Here is a 22,166-nt window from a genome sequence, read left to right on the forward strand (position 1 = left end):
CACCATTACTGTTCCATTGCATTCATCAACGACAAGGATGGGGTGACATCCACAAATAACAAGTGAGACTCAGGTTGTGAAAGCAGTGTAAGCACTTCTGGGGGCACCGGAGGGTCCTTGTGCTGGGATTTATGTTTCTTCTTCTTCTCTTTCATAGGTCAAGGATGGCAGGGCGTGGAGGGAGAGCAGGCTTCTGCAAGATCCGGAACTGAAAGAGGCACCTTAGGGCCCAAATACTGTGTGTGTGTGTGTGTGTGTGTGTGTGTGTGTGTGTGTGTGTGTGTGTGTGTGTCTCGCAGACAAGTTGTGGTAAGGAGGAGGGGGGAAAAAAACGTAACAGAGGCGAAGTTAGAAATCTTCGACACAGGGTGAAGTCCGTCATATTTCAAATGAGCCCCACAGTAGGATAAATGATTAAGGGACTTTCGAGTGTAAGTCCCTTGTATTTTCTTTTCCTTCTTATAAACTGGGCAATCTGGTGAGTGAGAGAGTGACAGTCATGACAATTAACACACACAGGCGCTCCCATCATGGAGTGGGTGTCCACGTTCATCCCACAGATATTCCGCTGTACAGTGTCCGGCATGGACGCACCAAACATCTCATGGGTGGCGGGATGTACGGTTTTACATCACACTGATTACACATAACCTTGACCTCCTCTGAGAGGGTATCTTTATCAAATGCCAGAATAAATGTGTCAGTATCCGTGTGATTGTACTTACGACATTTCTGAACACACCAAACAAAATGAACACCCTCGTATTTCAGAATGGCCCAGAGTTCCTCTTCAGTTTGAAGGACGAGGTCCCAATGAAAAATGACCCCCTGAACCATATTCAAAGACTGGTACACAGACATGTAGCCAAGGTGGTCATAAACACAAAGGGCTGCAGACTGGATGGCAGAAATTTTGATCAACAGGGAACCCGACTGCATCTTATTGTGTGACACCACTTCACCAAATTTGTCTTTTTTATCTTCCACAAAAGATAATGACTTGATAGTGGTTAACATGTCCTCATCAGTCTGAGTGCAGACCAAGTAGTGGGGAAAGTGTATTACCAGAAGCCAGTGAGCCTGGTTCTCCTTCCAGGGTGTAGCCAGGGAATGGATGGTTACAGGATCAAAAGAAGCAGCATTAAATTATTTAAAGACATAGAACAGCCAGTTTTTTGCAGCTTGATACATTTCATACACAAAGAATCTGCTCTGATATCACCCACTACAATCACAGGCTCTCCCATGGGCATCACCCAGCCACAGCAATGGAAGTTTGGCACGGCAGTCGTTGCCAGAAGTCCCAATGCACCAGAAAGACAAGCAACCATTCCTTGGCATACATGGTGGAGGGGAGGGGGGGGGGGGGGCAGCTCAGGTATTAGAAGTATGATCCCTGTGTTGTTGGGGCTCAGCCAGATGGGTACATAAAAGCCTAACCACACAGACTGGGTACATGTGCTGGTGACCCAGCAGGGTGGAGTGGGTCTACAGTGGGAAAGGAAGAGCGGAAGGAGAAGTACCCATGCCGTAGATGCTAGGGAGGGAGTTGTTACTCAAATATCTCACACTATGAAGATAAAATTTAGAAGAGGTCAGACACCAAAGGAGGACCAAAAGTGCCAAATAGGAAGGACGAAAACGGGAACAAAAACTGGAAGGAATACGAAAACTCAGGTGGAAAGCCAGGTCAACATAAGTAAGAACACACAGGGGTGAAGGAACAAGGACAGGGAGGCAGGGGCACTGGAAACGAAATGCAGCCTGGGAAGGAAGATTGGGCCAAATTACCTCGAGGCACCATGTGGGGGGTTGTCAAGTGAGGACAAATCTGGCAACCTTTCTGCCCACATAGGGTTTGGCAAGCATTACAAGCTTTCTCTCTGTGCATGCAGGCATCATTATGTTGAAATGTAAGCCCAACATGGCTTGCCATGAAGGACAACAAAACGGGGCATAGAATATCGACAATGTTCCACTGTGCTGTAAGGGTGACATGGATGACAACCAAAGGAGTCATCTCCTATGAAATGAAATGGTGTCCCTGGCAGGCGACAGTCAGGTTCCACCATTGTCTGAGGCATTTCCAGACATGTCTCCACTAGTCATTGAGGCTCATTTCGAAGCAGGAATCATGACTGAAGACAGTTCTACTCCAGTCAATGATATTTCAAACTGAATGTGCCTGACGCCACTGCGAATGGGGTTTCTGGTGTACAGAGGTAAATGGTAGTCATACAAGGGGTGCCGTGAGCTCAGCCCCCTTTCTGCGAGGTGCCTATTAATGGTTCTTGTGGTCACTGAAGCACCAGCTGCATATTGGACCAATGATAATGATGAATCTGAGGCTCCAAGTGCCTCTGTGATGATTGCTCAGTCCTAACCTGTTGTGTCTCTAGGTCAACCACTTCCTTCCTGATGCTGTTCCACAGTCAGCCACTTCTGCCAACATCATCAGATAGTGGCATTGCTCCTGTTCAACTCTCAAGCAATTCGCCGATTACTCCAACCAGCTTCTTTGAGCCCAGTCTTCTTTCAGATGCTGACATTTGCATATATTGTTCAAGCTTCTGTCTGTGAGACATAGTTACTGTCCAACTGAGTACACAGAATGAAATTCACAAAAGTTTTATGCCCTGGTATCGACATATCCCATGTTTACTAACCTTGTCAGCTACATGTTGAAACTGTGCTGCAGCATCACACATTTATCTGTTGGCCGTCACAAATTTACAATTTTGCATTTTCCATCAATACCTGTATAAATATCAATATGGGACAAATCTGCCCTTTGTGGTGCATCCTTTTTTGTCTGAGTGTGAGTGAGGCTGCAGGCTTGTCATAAGGTACAGTGTTTTCAATTCTGCATTGAAAATTGGGTGTGGGTAAAAAAATCAAAGCAATATGGGTGCTGAATTTGCTCTCAGTGAGAAATAGCAACCATGTGGTTGACACTCAGGCAATTTTGGCACTTTCTGCCGAAATCCTGTTGGGTTTCTGAACCAATACATAAATGTGGATGAAACATGGATACACTGTTACACTCCAGAGACATGTGAACAACCAAAACAGTGTGTTTTTGAAGGCAAACAGGCTCCGAAGGAGGCAAAGGTGGTGAAATCTGCCAGAAAGCTGATGGCCACTGGTTTTTGGAATACATGCAGAATCATCTATGTTGATCACATGAAAAAGGGGCAAACAACTGGAGACTGTTATGCATTGTCACTAAACCAGTTGATTGAAGAAATCAAGCAAAAATCTTCATCTGAATAATAAAAAGGTCCACTTCCATCACGACAATGCACAGGTGCAAACCTGTGCAGTTTCAATGGCCAAAATTATGGAATTAAAGACTGAATTACTGCAACATCCGTCATATTCACTGGATTTGGCACCCAGTGATTTTTATTTCCAATCTTGAAAAAATTGTTTAACAAATGACGGCTCAAACTGAATGAGTACGTCATCACCGAAACAAATGCCTACTTTGCATAACTTCAGAAATCCTAGTTTTTATATAGCTCAAAAGAGTTAGAGCAACATTTGGAGAAGTCCACAGAGTTAACAGGGAATTATGTTGATTTTTTTGGGGGGGGGGGGGGGGGGACTGAAATAATTTGTTTTTCTATCTTTTTCTAATGACTTACTGAATGATCCTCATTATAAGGTAACAAATTTCTTTTCAGATATGCATTTTTCTCAGAAAAGTGCATCAAGCTACTATAGTATAAGAATGTGTGTTCTGTTTCAAATTTTCTGTATCTGAAGCACAAATATTACAGACTTCTTCAAATCAAACAGAAACCACTGTGAAACAATCTTGTCATGTAGACATCTGCCACTTTTTGCCTTGTGGGATGCTCACCATATGAAGATCACAGAACTCTTTGCAAATAAACACTACTTCCCCAAGGCAAACACAAAAGCAAATGATCAGTTGCAGCTAAGTGACAAAGATGTGCCAGTGGCAGTACAAATGAAGCCATGTGAAACCTGCCAATAATAGGCACCTGTTCGGTAGTCCCTGCATATTATGCTGACACCTTGACAGCAGCTGTGGCAGAAATGATATTGTGGAAGCAGTGTGGGCTTAAAGTCAGATTAACACAAAGGCTTCTCATTGGCAATTACAAATGAAGATTAACACAAAAACTGAAACTAAACTCTGCCCGAGCAGGCCACGAAGGCCCAACACTACCAACTGGCCGCCATGTCATCCTCAGCCCACAGGCATCACCAGATGCAGATATGGAGGGGCACTTTGTCAGCACACCGCTCTCCTGGCCGTATGGCAATTTCCGAGACCAGAGCCACTACTTCTCAATCAAATAGCTCCTCAGTTTGCCTCACAAGGGCTGAGTGCACCCCACTTGCCAACAGCGCTCGGCAGACCGGATGGTCACCCATCCAAGTGCTAGCCAGCCCGACAATGCTTAACTTCAGTGATCTGACAGGAACTGGTGTTACCATTGTGGCAAGGCTGTTGGCCCAAGATGAAGGCAAGGAGAACTGATTTTTCTCCTTCCAGCTGTCAGTCTCACTGATCCTGAGAGCAGTGCCTGTCTGTGTATGAATACCTCTGCCAACTCTACAGAAGACTGTTAGATTTTTCTGATCACACGCCTTTCACTTGATGTTCTTAGACTTTGGTTTACCTCTAGCTATCACCTTCCCCTTCTGTGGTCTTCAGAGGCGGAGGGGTGGGGAGGATATGGGTAGCCGGTAATATATGAAATTTCTAATTTGAGAACTACAATTTTTTTTATCAAATCTTGAGTCACTTACCTTCGACCCAGAAATTCCTCTAATCCTCCAGCGAACTTTTACCATTTTTTCTTTAACGTGGAGTGTTATCTTCAACACATCCATTTTAACGAATGCAAATTTGAGGTGCCCAACTACTCTTACAGCAGCTATCTGACAAACATATGGCACAATCCCTCTGAAAATTCATAAAGTTGTACTCATGATCTGACAAATAAAATAACTTAATAAAATACTTTTGGCCAATGTGAAATTTGAGCAGTTACTCACTGAGTTATTGTTCCTCTTATGTTGTTTTCGAAGATTATCTCTGGATGGTAAATACTATAGTCCATTGGCTGAACAAACAGTTTTGGGAGCTGCAATTCAGGTAGAATTAACTTGTGCAGAAGCATATAAAAACAATGTAAATAAAAATTATTACACAAGCCTTTCATTGTTTAAAACACTATAGAAATACGACAACTATGACACTGAGACAAGCAAGAAGAAAGAAAGCATAAAGCTCTATTACACACACACACACACACACACACACACACACACACACACACACACACACACACACACCAGCAGAAAATGTAAATGGTTTTACTAGAACTTGGGAGTAATTTGGAAAAAGCCTTCATAAAGTATTGCAGTAACAACCATTGGTCAGTAAGTGCAGTGTGGTGACACTTGGGTCAGTAATCATGTACGCAAAAGTAGTTATGACGAGCTACTAGCCATACTCTGTAGAAAACTGCACCATGTAGCAGTAATATCTGGAGTGAGCAGGATGGTGCCCCCCACATCAGGGAAAGACTCTTGTAATGAGCTATGTGATTGGGTACAGGGTTTTAGAGTAGCAAGTGCACACCAGAGTCATACAAATAGAGGATTTGGATCAATCCAAATGAAGTTGTCCAATAAAAGTTAAGTTGGTTGCTTCACCATTTTTAAATATTTTAATTTTTTTATATGTGATTACCCTCTAATTGAGAAGTTCAAACTAGTTTTTATTAAAAAAAATTATCTTTCACCTTTATTGAATGGTGGCCATTTTCATTTGTAAGTTCACGACGATGTTTCAGTTTAGAGACGTTAGCAAAAATTTGAATACCTCTGCACTGTGTTAAGTTACAAAATTGCAATTGACATGATTGTTTTTACAAAAGTGTCCTCTACAACATAGTCTATTAGACAAAATACCTTGAATTCAAAAGTAACCAGTCAAAATGACCTCCAAAGATTGGTATCCAAATTTTCAAAACTCCACTTTTTAGGCCCAAAAATAACAAACTAGGAGTGATTTATCAGAGTATTTTTTACCTATAGTTATTAAAAAAATTGATAAGAAGAACCAAATGAATATAAGTAGGTGGCCATCAAAGCCCTACTGGCGGAGCCGTCCAAGAATATTGTGCCTCCAAGTAGTGTCATAAACCTGAGTGGTGGTGTTGTGGTCTTCAGTCCTGAGACTGGTTTGATGCAGCTCTCCATGCTACTCTATCCTGTGCAAGCTGCTTCATTTCCCAGTACCTACTGCAGCCTACATCCTTCTGAATCTGCTTAGTGTACTCATCTCTTGGTCTCCCTCTACAATTTTTACCCTCCACGCTGCCCTCCAATACTAAATTGGTGATCCCTCGATGTCTCATAACATCTCCTACCAACCGATCCCTTCTTCTAGTCAAGTTGTGCCACAAGCTCCTCTTCTCCCCAATTCTATTAAATACCTCCTCATTAGTTATGTGATCTACCCATCTAATCTTCAGCATTCTTCTGTAGTACCACATTTCAAAAGCTTCTATTCTCTTCTTGTCCAAACTATTTATCGCCCACATTTCACTTCCATACAAGGCTACACTCCAGACAAATACCTACAGAAACAACTTCCTGACATTTAAATCTATACTCGATGTTAATAAATTTCTTTTCTTCAGAAATGCTTTCCTTGCTATTACCAGTCTACATTTTATATCTTCTCTACTTCGACCATCATCATCAGTTATTTTGTTTTGCTCCCCAAATAGCAAAACTCATTTACTACTTTAAGTGTCTCATTTCCTACTCTAATTCCCTCAGCATCACCGACTTAATTCGACTACATTTCATTAATCCTCGTTTTGCTTTTGTTGATGTTCATCTTATATCCTCCTTTCAAGACACTCTCCGTTCTGTTCAACTGCTCTTCCAAGTCCTTTGCTGTCTCTTGACAGAATTGAGTAATATATATATAAAAATCCCAATACAACGATGTTTACAGAGGAAAGCCTGTTGTATAGCCGTTTCTAGCTGGTTAAGTGTGTCAAAAGTGGATCAATATCTCCAGAGTCCACACTGAGAGCAGCTATAGAACTGCCTAGTCTAAACACCCAGACCATTCAAGGGTTGACCATTCACTACAAGGTTCCCTCACAGCTCGTTACAGTGACATTCCAGCCATTGCTGGGACGTGTTCAATCCCTTTCTGGTTTGAGGAGAGGTATCAAAACTGCCTACTCCCCAAGTTGGGAAATTGTACTGTTCACCATATTCAATTAAAACAATCTAAGAGGAATCCCTTGGATATTGTTTGCAAGTTTCACAGTATGCATAGTAGCTGCAGACAGTGCCCAATACAGGTCCCACATGGAGAAAGGGCAATTGTAAGACTCAGAATTGTTGGATCTGAAGTCCAACTTATCCTTCTCCGTGGACACACAATAGCAGTGGAATGCTGGACCCTGGCTGCCAATGGCAGTAATCATCGCAAAGTACTCTATCATCGAGTGATGTCTCCAAGCGTTGTTCGGAGGCACCCCTGCCTCCGCACTGTTAGGATAGGTAAATGACTGCATTTACCAGAAATCATCATGATGGCTTCCCTTACTTTCATAGAACAAGTGGCACAATTGATAAAGTTTGGGAATGAGTGTCATGACCTTTTCTTGCTCTCCTTGATTATGCGTCAAGCTCTGACTCTCACTACTTCATAGACAGCTTGGTTTGCTGCAGTTGGGCATTACTTAAACCGTCGCAGAGCCATACACCTGACTTGGATTTGGTGAGTGGCATTCCTCAGTCTACTGAAAGTGTCTAAGATGACCTGAGGACTTCGGGATTGTTAAGTCAGTAGCATGTTCGGTCACCTATTCCTGAATGCTACCTTGGTGTTCAAAAACTGCCAGCTGGCTGAAGAGCATCCTCTACACTGCTTCCCTTCAAGATTGATCCAGAGTGAGAAGTGGTTATTGGAATGAAGGTCACCAGTAACCTCCCACTGAGCAAAGTCTGTGAGGGCTGCAGAGTAGAAAAGAGGTCTATGGCTGAGAATGACCCAGCAGTACTAGTGAAATGAGTGGGAGAGCCCGTGCTGAGGAATCGCAGATCCTGCTACAACACGACTTTCTAAAACTCTACCACCGGGGCAAAAAGAGTGGGAGCCCTATAATACATTACAGGTACTGAAGTCTCCCAGTGGGAGAAATTATTGGGAAGTTGATCAAGAAGATCTGTGAGAGCCCCAGAATCTATTGCATCTTGAGGAGGTGAATACAGTGAGCATATAGTGATCCTCTGACTCACATGAACTCCAAATGCTTGCAGGTTGATAACTAAGTATAGAGCACGGCAGTTGCCTGTGTTAGGGACAAACACGAGCCATCCATGTTCCCCCTCAGATCATCCTTGCTGTAGAGGGTATAGCCTCAAAGCACAGGGGCATCAGTAAGTTTAAAATGTGTATCTTGTAAACAGAATCACACGAGATACTTGTGCGTTAGGAGTTCCAGTTTCTTCACATTTTTCCTGAACCCACTGATGATGCACTGCAGTATGGGAGACATTTTTTAGGTGAGGTTTTCCTTTCACTGTGTGTCTCCACTGGATGGAAATCCTGCACTGGATGGAGGCTTAGTCTGGGGGCTAGATGGTTGCCTCAGGCAGACATTGTAGTTCACTGTCTCCAAAGCAGAATCATTAGAATTGTCAGATAGAATGACATCTAGATGGTATGACAGCTTATGACTTTTCTTCCAATACCGGCACTTCCCTTTAGGCTTGGCTGTCAGAGGAAAATATGGAGCAACAGTATTGTCAGTGGCAGCAACAGTGCCAGTCTGTTTACTAGAGTGTGCCTGTTGAACTGCTGGAAGCTCTGCAATGTGAGCTACTGTGGCTTTTCCTGAATTTCTGACACAGGGAGGGGTGGTGGCGTAGGCTGCATACTAACACCACCATTGCAACTGCACTTGCAAACACAGGGATTAGTGCTAACACTATTAACCTTCATTTGTGTAGAGGCACCAGCTTCTGAACAGGCTTTCTGAGAGTGGAAGCAAATGAAGTAGTGAAAGCTGGAGGTTGCATTGCTTTATACATTTTTTTGCCTCACCGTATAAAATATGCCAATTCCTTTTGAGCTCCTGTACCGTCTTTATTTAAGGTAGACAGTGCAGTTTCTATTCCAGACAGAGTGATCCCAAAACATACTTTGGTGGGGAAGAACAAATGACTCCTCGTAGGTGGCCTTACCAAACTTGCTGCAAGTGGTTCTTACCTTACATGCTTCAGTGGTATTTCCAAAGCACTGGCCTTTAAAACAGGCATCTATAAACTGTAGCTGGTTCACTGAAGGATACACTATAAAGGTTCATCATAGTACAGCTAAAATGAGCTGGAAAATGGAAATATGGTGAGAAAATGCAGCTTATACAGACTAGAGTTAATTAGCTTAAGCAGTTGGATAAATAAAATATATACATAAAAGTTTAAAAAGGTACAATAGTGGAGGAGGAGGGGGGGGGGAGTAACCTAAAGCCACTCTGGGCACATTCTGCAGCAAGGGGTAGTCTCTCCACTACCATAACAGACATCGAACGTGGAGGTGCATTACATTTTGTTATAAAATCTGCTTTCCCTCTGGAAACATCAGACTTTGGTAGCTGCTAACCCTCTGTCTGCAAGTATCTGAGGTAGTGAGATAGACAGGTTGACTGCTTATCTCAGAGCAGCCAGCATTGCATATACACTACGAGAATATGGATGATCGTGAGGGGACTACCAAAGCTGCACTGAGGGGAATCCTCTTGATGCAAAAGGAACTCACAGATAAGTCTGGTGTAGCCGATATGCAGTCAGCACAGTATGATTGCTTTTTTATGAGAAGCATGGAGAGAAGAATAATTTCAATAATTTTAGAAGACCCAACACACCCACTGTACCCTGAAAATGGAGTAAACAAACTGCTATCTTATGAAACTCAGCTCGTTCTAATGTTCCAGAAGACTGAAACGTAGCAAGCTGGAATCTCATCCATCTGTTATGTTTTCTGCTCCCAAGAATAACTAATTTTTTTTCACTTTCTCATTCTATTTCCTATACATTTGCATATCTAACCAGCAAACCCGGCAATGCTTCGCAATTGCTAGTCACCACCTCTTCAAACAATATGGAAAGTAAAGCAATCCTCAGAGCACACTGACTAGGTGGCTTCTCCATTTCTCCATTTTTTGGCAAATGCTAATACAACACAGTATACCTAACAAAGAACATAAATCTTGTTTAACACAACTCTCATTGCATGTTAACTGGTGGGCGTATGACAAGATTGGGGAGTACATCTATCAAGCTAACTGTCCTGGTCCAGGTGTCAGGCTGCAACCTACTTTTTCTCTCTTCATCCTACCAGCTTGGTGCACTATATAAGAGTGCAGCCGAAGCAATTGCAGCCACAGAGCAGCTGTTTTGCCAGGCTCATTATATAATTTTAAATTTATCTTACTAATTACTAGTAAATGTTCCACTTGTATGTGTCAACTTCCTCCACAATGGTGTTAGCAGCTATCAATTTCTCACACCCTTCTGCACTACATACCTTCCAAACAACTAGGTTTGTATAAAACCTACATTAACAGTTCCTGTTTCACTTTTGGTCTGTTGATAATTTTAATGATAAATCGCAACACAACAAATCACTTTATACTCGACAAAGTTATGAGCACGAAGAGGAACAGGTGAATCAGAGGTAGGCACAGCAGACGATTCCAATGCCGATGGATGTCCCGGACAGCTCTGATATGAGGTGTTCGGAGGCAAGCTGCCGGCCAAGACATCTGTTATGAAAACATGTCTGGATGGAACATGTCTGGTGAGAATGAGAAGCAAATAATGACTGTACGTGGTGAGGAAACATTAAATATCTTATGCAAATATTAAAGAGCAGGTGGTCTCAAGCATTGGAATGGTGTGTTTAATCATGCATGCCATTTACCAGTAAACCATGGGTATATACAGTAAAACTACTTAAATGTTAGGAAACTGTTCTACAGACTGCTGCCACCTACTGTGTTGGCCACTTGTGTGGATTGCTGGGATTAATAAACCTACCAGTTTACTGCAGAGTTGGTGATAGCCTACAATTACACACTGTGGCAACTGACTTGTGTTCAGGTTAGGTCAAAAATTGTACTACAATTTCTGAAGTTAAATGCTTTGATGTGTTGGACACAAATGAACTACAGGTCACTTCAAGTGGCCAGGGTGATGAAACTAAAGACAACTTGGAAACGCAATGGCCGCATCATCTCTCGTTAGAAGAGAGATATTCAGTGATTCTGATGCAGTGTTCCTAACTTCTGGAAATTAGGGGGAGAATATATACCTGGTGACGTAAGACCTTTTCTTCCTCATAGTTCAAATGCCTCACTTTAATAATAATACAAACTTAAAAATGTGTGGATACGAGAAAGAAGACATGGCCGAAGTGAAAGGATGATGAAGTTTTGGGAATATAAAAACAAGAAAGCAGTGCTAAGTAACAGCTTCATGTGCTCCTTACAGGGCAAAGCAAAAATATTTGAAACGAAATATTGTAAGAAAGTGTTGAAGTTGAAATAGCTATCTATTACCAATACAACAAAATCTTTTATAAAAGATTCAGAGTTGTAATAAAGCAGTCACTCAACATAACATTCTCTTATTTAGAGTTGGTGATACATATTTCAATGAAAGGATCAACAGTAAACAATTTTAATAACAGTTAGCAATCACAACAGAATATTATGATGTGATCAGTAACAAATTTCTCAAACAAATATACCCTACAGCTCATGGGCAATATGCAAACAACATTTTATGTCCACTTGGCCAGTACTGTGGAATACCAGTAACTATGAATGAGGTGCTGATGCAGAATGGTTAATGGTAGCACTCCCACACAGCATAAAGCTTGGCTATTAATCTGGTTCTGTAAACACCCTTGGCAACATAACTTCCCCTCCTGGTAGATGGCATTCATATTGAAAACATACCAGACAAAATACTAGTCACCACCAGGAGACTTCTTGCTAAAACCAGACAACACTACCTCTCATCTTAATAATAGTCTCAACTTGATTCATGGCATGATCATGGGCTCATCCACATACAAGACTCCTTTCTCGCATCTGATCACGTCTCCAAGCCCACTCATAACGGCACTGATCACCTACAAATGATTGGCACATACACATCACTACATTGCCATTGCCTGGCACCAGTTCTAATCCATCTACAGCACTGTAAAGAAACCAGTGTGACCTTTTAAGAGGGTAACTAAAATTTTGTCCAGAGGAGTTACTTTAACATTAAAGGTCATGCTGGTCCAGAAATCCTAAGCTTATAATTAGGGCTAGGATTTTTATGACAAATTGAATAACATCGAGGATAGGCTACAACCCTGTCTCAGTTCCTTCTCAACCACTGCTTCCCTGTCATGCCCCTCAACTCTTATAGCTGCCATCTGGTTTCTGTACAAATTGTTAATAGCCTTTCCTTCCCTGTATTTACACCTGCCACCTTCACAATTTAAAAAAAGAGTATTCCAGTCAACATTCAAAAGCTTTCTCTACATCTACAAATGCTCAAACGTAATTTTGCCTTTCCTTAACTACCTTCTAAGATTAGTTGTAGGGTCATTATTGCCTCACGTGTTCCAACATTTCTATGGATTCCAACTGATCTTCCCCGAGGTCGGCTTCTACCAGTTTATCCATTTGTCTGTAAAGAATGTGCGTTAGTATTTTGCAACCGTGACTTATTAAACTGATAGTTTGGTAATTTTCAGACTTGTCCGCACCTGCGTTCTTTGGAATTGGAATAATTATAGTATTCTGGAAGTCAGAGTATTTTTGCCTGTCTCATACATCTTTTTCACCTGACAGAAGATTTTTGTCATGGCTGGCTCTCCCAAGGCTACCAGTAGTTGTAATGGAATGTTGTCTACTCTAGGGGCCTTGTTTTGACTTAGGTCTTTCAGCATTCTGTCATTCTTCACACAGTATCATATCTCCAATTTCATCTTCATCTACGTCCTCTTCCATTTCCATAACATTGTCATCAAGTACGTCGCCCTTGTATAGACCCTCAACATACTCCTTCCACCTTTCTGTTTTCCCTGCTTTGCTTAAGGCTAGTTTTCTATCTGAGTTCTTGATAGTCATATCAAGGTGTGTCTAATGTTACTCCTACTGATGCATGCTTCTACATCCTTACATTTCTTCTCTAGCCATTCCTGCTTAGCCATTTTGCACTTCCTGTCAATCTCATTTTTGAGACATTCGTATTCCTTTTCACCTGCTTCATTTACTGCATTTTTATATTTTCTCCATTCATCAATTAATTTCAATATCTCATGTGTGACCCAAGAATTTCTACTAGCCCTTGTCATTTTACCTACTTGATCATCTGATGTCTTCAATATTTCATCTCTCAAAGCTACTCATTCTTCTTCTGCTGTATTTCTTTCCGTTGTTCTTGTCAATCGTTCGCCAATGTTCCCTCTGAAACTCTCTACAACCTCTACTTCTTTCAGAATGAGATTTTCACTCTGCAGCGGAGTGTGCGCTGATATGAAACTTCCTGGCAGATTAAAACTGTGTGCCCGACCGAGACTCGAACTCGGGACCTTTGCCTCTCGCGGGCAAGTGCTAGTTCTGCAAGGTTCGCAGGAGAGCTTCTGTAAAGTTTGGAAGGTAGGAGACGAGGTACTGGCAGAAGTAAGGCTGTGAGTACCGGGCGTGAGTCGTGCTTCGGTAGCTCAGTTGGTAGAGCACTTGCCCGCGAAAGGCAAAGGTCCCGAGTTCGAGTCTCTGTCGGGCACACAGTTTTAATCTGCTAGGAAGTTTCTACTTCTTTCAGTTTATCCAGGTTGGTTTGGGGTATAAAGGGACCAAACTACAGAATCATCAGTGCCTTTTTCCTGATGCAAGCATGGCTCAAGGTACAAAACAGCCAAAATAGTTTGAAAAAGTAAAAGGGGAAAAAGGAGTGGGGAACCACACCTAAATAGAAAATTAATGGAATGAACAAAAATAGGGAAAACATACACCACAAGCAAAAGTAGAAGAAGGTATTAAAACCTTAGAGCAGATGGTCTGGGCTGGCTGATCACTACAATAAAAGAAGATGATCCAGCCACTCTGCAACACATTAAAATGTCCACCCCAAGAAGACAAGGCGAGATGAACACATGTAGGGAAAAGATGATCACCAATGCAAACAAATGCAAAGAAAGTGCAACAGAGTTAAAATGGAGGGAGGGTGGTGGCCTCAGAGAGAAAGCTAAATACCCACTTTTAGATGGTACGATAAAAAACCCTTCGGAAATAAAATGTAAAATTAAATCTGCTGTTAAGGCATTGTTGCCCAACACTGGAGGTAGGGTGCTGGGAAGGTTAAAAGTCCACCACAGAGGGGATAAAAGTGGACAATCCAGCAAGATGTGGATGACAGTCATGTGAGCCACAGTGACACCGAGGTGGATCCTCACGACAGAGGAGGTAGCCATGTGTTAGCCACGTATGGTCAATGCGGAGCCAGCAGAGAACCACAGAGTCCCTGCGAGAGGCCCACATGGAGGACTTCCACACATTCGTAGTCTCCTTAATGGCAGGCAGTTTGTTGTGCGTACTGAGATTATGCCATTCCATCTTCCAAAGCTGAAAAACCTTGCGGAATAATAATGATCGCAGGTCAGTTACGGGTATGTCAATCTCCAGAAGTGGTTTCCACGCAGCCTGTCAGCAAGTTCATTTCCTGTGATCCCAACGAGGTCTGGGGTCCACACAAACACCCCAGGGCACAGATGGAACCAAAGGATGGCAGGGGCAGTACTGGTTGATAGATTGTAAGCTGCTCAAGGAGTCAGATGAAACGACTTGCAAGGGCATGAGCGGATGCGCTCATGAGCACAAGAGATGGCCACCAGCTCTGCAGTGAAAACACTGCAGCCATCTGGCAAGGAGTGCTGTTCAATATGTACTCCATGTACAAACGCGAAGCCAATGTGACCATCAGCCATCGAGCGGTCGGTGTAAACCACTTCATGGTACCGGTACACGTCAGGAATCTAGAGGAAGTGACAGCAGAGAGCTTTGGGGTTAACTGAGTCCTTAGCACCTTATGAAAGGTCCAGGCAAAGCTTCGGCCTAGGTGTACACCATGGAGGTGTACATGAATGGACCTCAAGTATAGGTGGTAAAGGCAAGGACTCTACTTCAGACCGAAGAGATCGGACACGAACCGCAATCGTAAGCCCTGACCTGGTCCTCCGATGTGGAGATTAACCACCGTGGGTGGGAAAAGGAGATGGTAATTCGGATGCTCAGGAGAACTACGAATGTGGGTAACATAACTGGTGAGCAATTTTGTCTAACCTTCAAGGGAGGGACTCCGGCCTCCACCAGAACACTGGTCACTGGACTCGTCCTGAAAGTTCCCATGGCCAGTCAAACGCTACAGTGGTGCACTGGGTCAAGTAAATGCAACGCCAAGGGTGCCGCCAAACCATAAACTGGGCGCCCATAGTCAAGGCAGGATTGAACCGTGCTGCCAGCACTTCCGCTTCAGCTGATGAAGATGAGAAAGCCGCATCAATCAATCAGATGTTAAAAACCAGTCCTAAGAATTGCTATGTCTCCACTACAGAAAGTGGATCATCATTAATGTAAAGTACTGGTTGCAGATGAATGGTACGACACCGACAGAAGTGCACGACACACGACTTCGCAGTTGAAAATTGGAAGCCGTGGGCTAGAGCCCATGACTGCACCTTGTGGATGGCTCCCTGTAGGCGCCACACAGCAACACCAGTACTGGAGGAGCAGTACAAAATGCAGAAGTCATCTGCACACAGTGAAGGTGAGATGGACGGCCTGACAGCTGCTGCTAGACCATTAATGGCCACTAAAAATAGAAATACACTCAATACAGAGCCCTGCAGGACCCCATTTTCATGGATATGAGGGGGAACTATGGGAGGCACCAACGTGGACACAGAAAGTACGGAGTAACAGGAAATTTTTGATAAAAATCAGGAGCGTGTCCCGGAGACCCCAACCATATAATGTGGCATGAATATGGTATCGCCAGGTCATGTCGTAAGCTTTTCGTAAGTCAAAGAACATGGCAACCAGGTGTTGGTGCCTAGAAAAGGCTGTTCAGATGACAGACTTGAGGGACACAAGATTATCAGTGGTAGAGCAAACCTGGCGGAAGCCACCCTGACATGGAGCCAGTAGGCCATGTGGCTCCAGGAGCAAACAACCGCCTACTTGCCATACGTTCTCTCAACTTACAAAGATCACTGGTGAGGCTGATGTGCCGATAACTATCCACATCAAGCAGGTACTTGCTGGGTCCAAGCACTGGAATGATGGTGCTCTCTCACCATTGCGATCGAAAGATGCCATCGCACCCAATTCGGTTGAAGATGATGAGGAAATGTCGCTTCTAGTTGGACGAGAGATATTTGATCTTCTGACTGTGGATCCGATCTAGCCCAGGAGCTGTGTCGGGGCAATGTGCAAGGATGCTGAGGAGCTCCCACTCTAAATGGAGCATTATAGGGTTCACTGTAACATTCAGTGAACGAGAGGGCTTTCCTTCCCATCTGCCGTTTGAGGGTGCAAAATGCTGGGAGATAATTCTGCGACATGGAGGCTCGAACATAGAGGTCAGCAAAGTGATTGGCAATTGTGTTTGCATTGGTAGATAACACACCATTGACGTTAATACCAGGGACACCTGTCTGGGTCTGGTACCCACAAACACATCTGACCTTCGTGAAAACTTGGGAAGGTGATGTATGGCACCCAATGGTCAAGACTTAACTCTCCCAACACTCCTGTTTCCGTCTTTTTATAACCTGGCGAATGCGGGCACAGAGACATTTAAAAGCTATTAGGTGCTCTAGGGAATGGTTCCGCTTACGTTGCTATAGAGCTCAACGATGCTCTTTAATGGCCTCAGCGATTTCCAGCGACCACCAACGTACTGACTTTCGCCGGGGGCACCCTAAAGAACAAGGGATAGTGTTTTCCGACATAGAAATGATCGTTCTACTGATCTGCTCAACTACCACATTGATGGTACCATGTGGGGGGGATTCAACGGTGACAGCAGACGCATAAGCTTCCCAGTCTGCCTTGTTTAAATCCCATTTTGGTAGACGTCCAGGGGAATGGCACTGTGGGAGTGACAGGAAAATGGGAAAGTGGTCACTGTCACACAAGTCATCGTGGGCTCTCCAGTGGACAGATGGGAAAGTCCTGGGCTGCAGAGGGATAAATCAATGGCCGAGTAAGTGCCATGAGCCACACCGAAATGTGGGGGCCCCAGTATTTAACAGGCAGAGGTCGAGTTGAGACAGGAAAGTTTCGACATCTCTACCTCGGCCAGTAATCACGGTGTCACCCCACAATGGGTTATTGGCGTTAAAATCTCCCGAAAGTAGGAAAGGTTTAGGGAATTGATGAATAAGTGCAGCCAATGCGTTCAGGGGTACAGCACCATCTGGAGGAAGATATACGTTGTGGACAGTTATTTCCTGCATCATCCTTATCCTGACAGCCACAGCTTCAAGAGGGGTTTGTTGGGGCACAGGTTCACTGCATACTGAGTTCAGGACATACACAAAAACTCCACCTGACACTATTATAGTCGTTACAGTTCTTGTAATATCCCCTATAGCCGCGGAGGGCAGTGGTCTGCATTGCCGGGAGGGGGTGGGGGGTGGGGAGATCACACAGCTTGCAATACAATATTTTACTGTAAGTCGATAATACTTTCCCACCCTGCTGAGACATGAACTGTTATATGAGGGCAATTCAAATGAAAACCTTAAAAGAGCTACAGTACTTTTAATTGTAACAATGAACAAAAAACTTACATGTCATTTTTCGATGTCACCACCCCGATGCTCAGAGCAGGTTTCCACTGCTTCAGAAGTAAATATGTACCTCGATGAAAGAATTCTTTTGGTTGTGTGTGTAGCCAGTCGTGCACTGCGGTTTTCATCTCTCCATCACTTCTGAAACTTCTGCCTCCCATTGCTCCTATGTGTGCACCTAACAGATGAAAATCACGAGGAGTGAGGTCTGGTGAATAAGTTTCCTGAATAGTCCCAACAGTCTTACGGGCTGTACGCAGTCAGGCACTGACATGCTGTAGCAATACTCCTTAAATCAGAAGACTCATTTACTCCTGACTGCAGAGTGAAGTTAATTTTTCAGCATTTCTGAATTAGAAGTACTGGTTACCATCACTCCATTATCCATATAGTGCTCCAAAATTAATTCATTTGCATCCCAGAAAAGAATGAGCAGAACCTTTCCACCAGATAGTTGAGTGCAGAATTCTTTTTTGTTTCAGTGATGAGCTGTGGTGTCATTCCTTGTATGACCTTTTTGTTTCTGGTTGGTGACAATGAAACCACGTCTCATCGCCTGCAACAATTTTTTTCCAGAAATGCATCACCTTCGATGTGGAAACTATGCAAAAGTCCTTCGTCGACATTGATGACACAGTTTTTCAATTTGGCAGTCAACTGATGTGCAGCCCGCATCGCAGACACCTTACTGAACTGCAGTATATTGTGTACAATACTCTACACTGAATCAATACTAATATTCAAACTTACAATTATTTCATTAAAAGTTACACGTCTGTTGTCCTTCACATGCTCCTCCACTAACACAATGTTCCGATCTGTCATTACGCAGTGAGCCTTCCCTGGTCTTAGGGCATCCTCCACATACAGTTATACCACTTTTAAACTTCCTACACCACTCGTACACTTGCTGAAATGACAAACACAAATCACCATACTGCACTGTCACTCTGAGACGAATTTCGATTGGTTCGACACCTTCACTACACAAAAAACGCATTACAGATCCTCGCTCAATTGTGGTGCACATTAACAGCAGGGCAGACATCTTGTTGTGGATGCAGCTGCCTTCCTCTGTGTTATAGCATCACTCTGCCTGTCACTTCTTGAACCTCAAGGAACACTAATGCCACCTACCCACTCAATCACACACTTTTCAAAATTTTAGGGAACCTTTAAGGTTTTCATTTGAATCACTCTTGCAAATTTTACTTTAGGCCTTTTTACTGGACTCTACTACTCTTACTTTGGACTTCAACAAGATTGAACAACACATTGAGAGACTTGTCTGCAGTCCAGAGTCCAGAATGCTCATAGACTACCAACTCCATATTGTTTAGTCAAACAAAATGTGGGAGGAAGGTAGATATTTGCTATTTTCCAGGAAACAAAGGGAGAAATGCAATTCTGCAAAATGTAACATGGAAGAAAGAAATTTCATAAGAAAAGTTCTTTAGTGAGCACAAATATTACGAATATGACCATTTACTTACTAAAATATGTTGTCAGCAACAAATGGCCATATATACAGAAATATGGCTTAAAATATTACAGTAATCGATCTAGTTTCATTCATAACAGGCACTCTTAAGAATTTCAGGAATATGTCAGTCTTACAGAAGTAAGACACAATGTCCATGAGCATGTCACACTGCACATTCTTCCTACCATGAATGTTATGTTACTGATTGCATTGAAAAACCTGGTAAGTTGAACACTTCCTTTGACACATTTCTGTTCAAAACCATATAACAGTGAAACTTATCAGGTTGGAACCTGAAAAGTTGGCAAGCTGGAAATGGGTCAGTGTCTCTGGATGTGTGTTAGCACACCACCTGCACGACAGCCTACCTTCAGATGGACAGCAGCTGCCTGTTGAGTGGTGGAGAGCAACGTCACCAATAGGACAGGTGGCTATGCATTGTCATAGCATTTTTTCGTGTTTTTTGTGACCTGTATGATTTAAGTGCTCCTTGATTATGTTGTACTAAAATCTTTAATACACTGAAATTAATATTAAACCCTGGTGTAAATCATTCTGCCACTGAAAGTGATGTGTGTCTGTTGCATGTGAGGCATCTCAACATTGGAGAACGAGTGGGTACATTACAAGTGGTGCACTGGTTGGGAAATTTGCTCGATTGAATAAATCACTTAGAGAAGGAGCTTGACACTCGTATAAAAATAAAAATGGACAGTGAGCAGAGTCAGCACTCGACCACTCTAGAAGATCCAGTATGATGGTGAACAAACTGGAAGACGCTGGTTGTTAAGAAGAAGATTTTGGAGGGGGGACTGACAGCTATCCCACAGTGAGGTGCATTCACAGCATGGTGACATTTTCTGGCAGACTGCCGGGAGGCCCCAAATTGAGCAATTCAGATCAGCAATTCATTGGGCAGTTTGCACACTGTTCACACACCCGCACCAGCAGGTAGCAGACCTGCAGCAGATGGCCATTGTGTACTGCACCAGAGGCAACTTGCTAGCTGAAGTGGAACAGTTGTTTTGGCTGCAGGTCAGACACCGCTGCCACTACAATGCAATGACATCACTATTCCACACCACACTGTGCAGTATCAATTAGCAAAGATAGGTGTTTCTTCCTGCTGCTGCTTGGCATAGCTGTAAGAAAATAGATGCCACACTATGCAGCACCATCAGCCAAGCTAGGTATTTCTTCCTGCAGCTGCTTGATACAGCTGCAAGAAAACAGCTGGCAAGGGCAGATAAAGCAATCCAGTAGGCCCAACCTCCAGCTGTTAAAGTGAATGAAGAGCAAGTTTCAGAATTACAGAAAAAATTTGTGAACTGAGGTACTGAATAAGATGGTCATACATAATTGACTAATATTGCTGGGGAGGAAATAACCTCAAAAAATTAGAAAGCATTGGTTCTGAAGACTGATCAAACTGTTGCTGTAAGCCACTAATGGGCTGTCATATTCTGAATCTAAAGTGTCAGTGTCAGTATCTAGTTCAGAGATAAATGTCTGATACATGCAGTGATATTATTGTTGTGAAAGAATAGGTAACTAAACAAGTATAAATTTTTGATACACTTTTGAGATCAAAAGTTGCCAGTCTCAACTCAAGATTTGATAGGAAATTAGATGCCTACCAGGAATGTGTGACTCTTAAGCAAGAAGTACAGGGAAAGTAACAAAAGAGCTGGAAATTTATAACAGCTCCTTCCAAAATTGTTCCTCTGCTGCCTACGCTCGGCTGTTACAGCACAAAGCTCCTGACTCAGACCAGCTTCTAAAGGCGCAGGATGCAATTATGTAGGAGCAAGGAGTTTTGACGAGTAATTAGCAAGAAATGAACTGTGTCACTGTGGGGGAGTGAGAAACCCCCAAAAAATGTTTTAATGACAATATTAAAGAGTTCTCATCCTGTAGATAGTGCATAATGCATCAGCAGCAGCTCCTTTCATCAGACACAAAAAGTTTAATCAATTTGAAACTCTGGGGTACAGCTCATCCAGAGGCTCTCATATACAAGAATTTGCTGATGTATTACTTGTAACTTGAAACCACAAGGAACAAATTTCATTTATTATAAGTCATTTAATAGGTGGTGCAGTCAGGTGGGTACTTTCACACTGCTGATTCTTGTAGCACTGTTCAGGGTTTCCCATACAAATATCTTTGTGAATACAGATCAAAAGATGTGTAAAAAAGATACTTGTGATTCTGGAGTGGGTATAAGTATGAATCCAAGTGAGGCTCTCATGAGTTTTTGGGAGTACTGGTGGACTAAGTTAAATTACTTTGACACAATGCTGAAGTAACTGTAATGAGTCTGGTATTCTGTTAGAAGGTCATAAACGGGACAACGATCTGAAAAGCAGTAATAGACATCAAGATGATAAGCGTTTAAACTAAATCTTGCCTTAGCTAGGGATCAAGTGATGACTAATCAATACAGTCCTACAGTTACCCAATCACAACTTTATTGATTTAACACCTGACAAACCCAAGGTAGGAGGCACTATGTGTAATAACACCACAATGTGTAGGGTTGACGTAATAGCAAGTTTAGTCATCCAGTCATAATAAGTGACCTGCTAGAAGACGATGAGGTGACTAGGAAAGACTGCTCACACCTTAATAGTTATTCAAACTGGCATCATCAAAGGCACATGCTTTGGCAGATAATGCGGCCAAAATTTCAGCTACTGTACAAACATTTTTCAAATCACTACCAGAAGGAAGCAAAATAGTTAAAAT

The 22,166-nt window shown here is 42.8% G+C and overlaps 1 protein-coding gene and 1 pseudogene across 2 annotated transcripts in view; both read right to left on the reverse strand.

Annotated features, from left to right (window-relative positions):
* LOC126248011 (uncharacterized) overlaps window positions 1-22,166 on the reverse strand; it is a 79,824-nt gene that overhangs the window by 35,729 nt on the left and 21,929 nt on the right. For both annotated transcript variants that reach the window (XM_049948594.1, XM_049948595.1), the window contains exons 4-5: window positions 5,035-5,123; window positions 4,786-4,942 (exon numbers count right to left, since the gene is read on the reverse strand). In XM_049948594.1, the coding sequence (XP_049804551.1) occupies window positions 4,786-4,942; window positions 5,035-5,123 (246 nt within the window). The remainder of the gene's footprint in view (window positions 1-4,785; window positions 4,943-5,034; window positions 5,124-22,166) is intronic.
* On the reverse strand, window positions 4,372-4,488 carry LOC126250360 (5S ribosomal RNA; annotated as a pseudogene).

The sequence above is a fragment of the Schistocerca nitens genome, chromosome 3, assembly GCF_023898315.1.
Source record: "Schistocerca nitens isolate TAMUIC-IGC-003100 chromosome 3, iqSchNite1.1, whole genome shotgun sequence".
Classification (NCBI taxonomy): Eukaryota; Metazoa; Arthropoda; class Insecta; order Orthoptera; family Acrididae; genus Schistocerca; species Schistocerca nitens.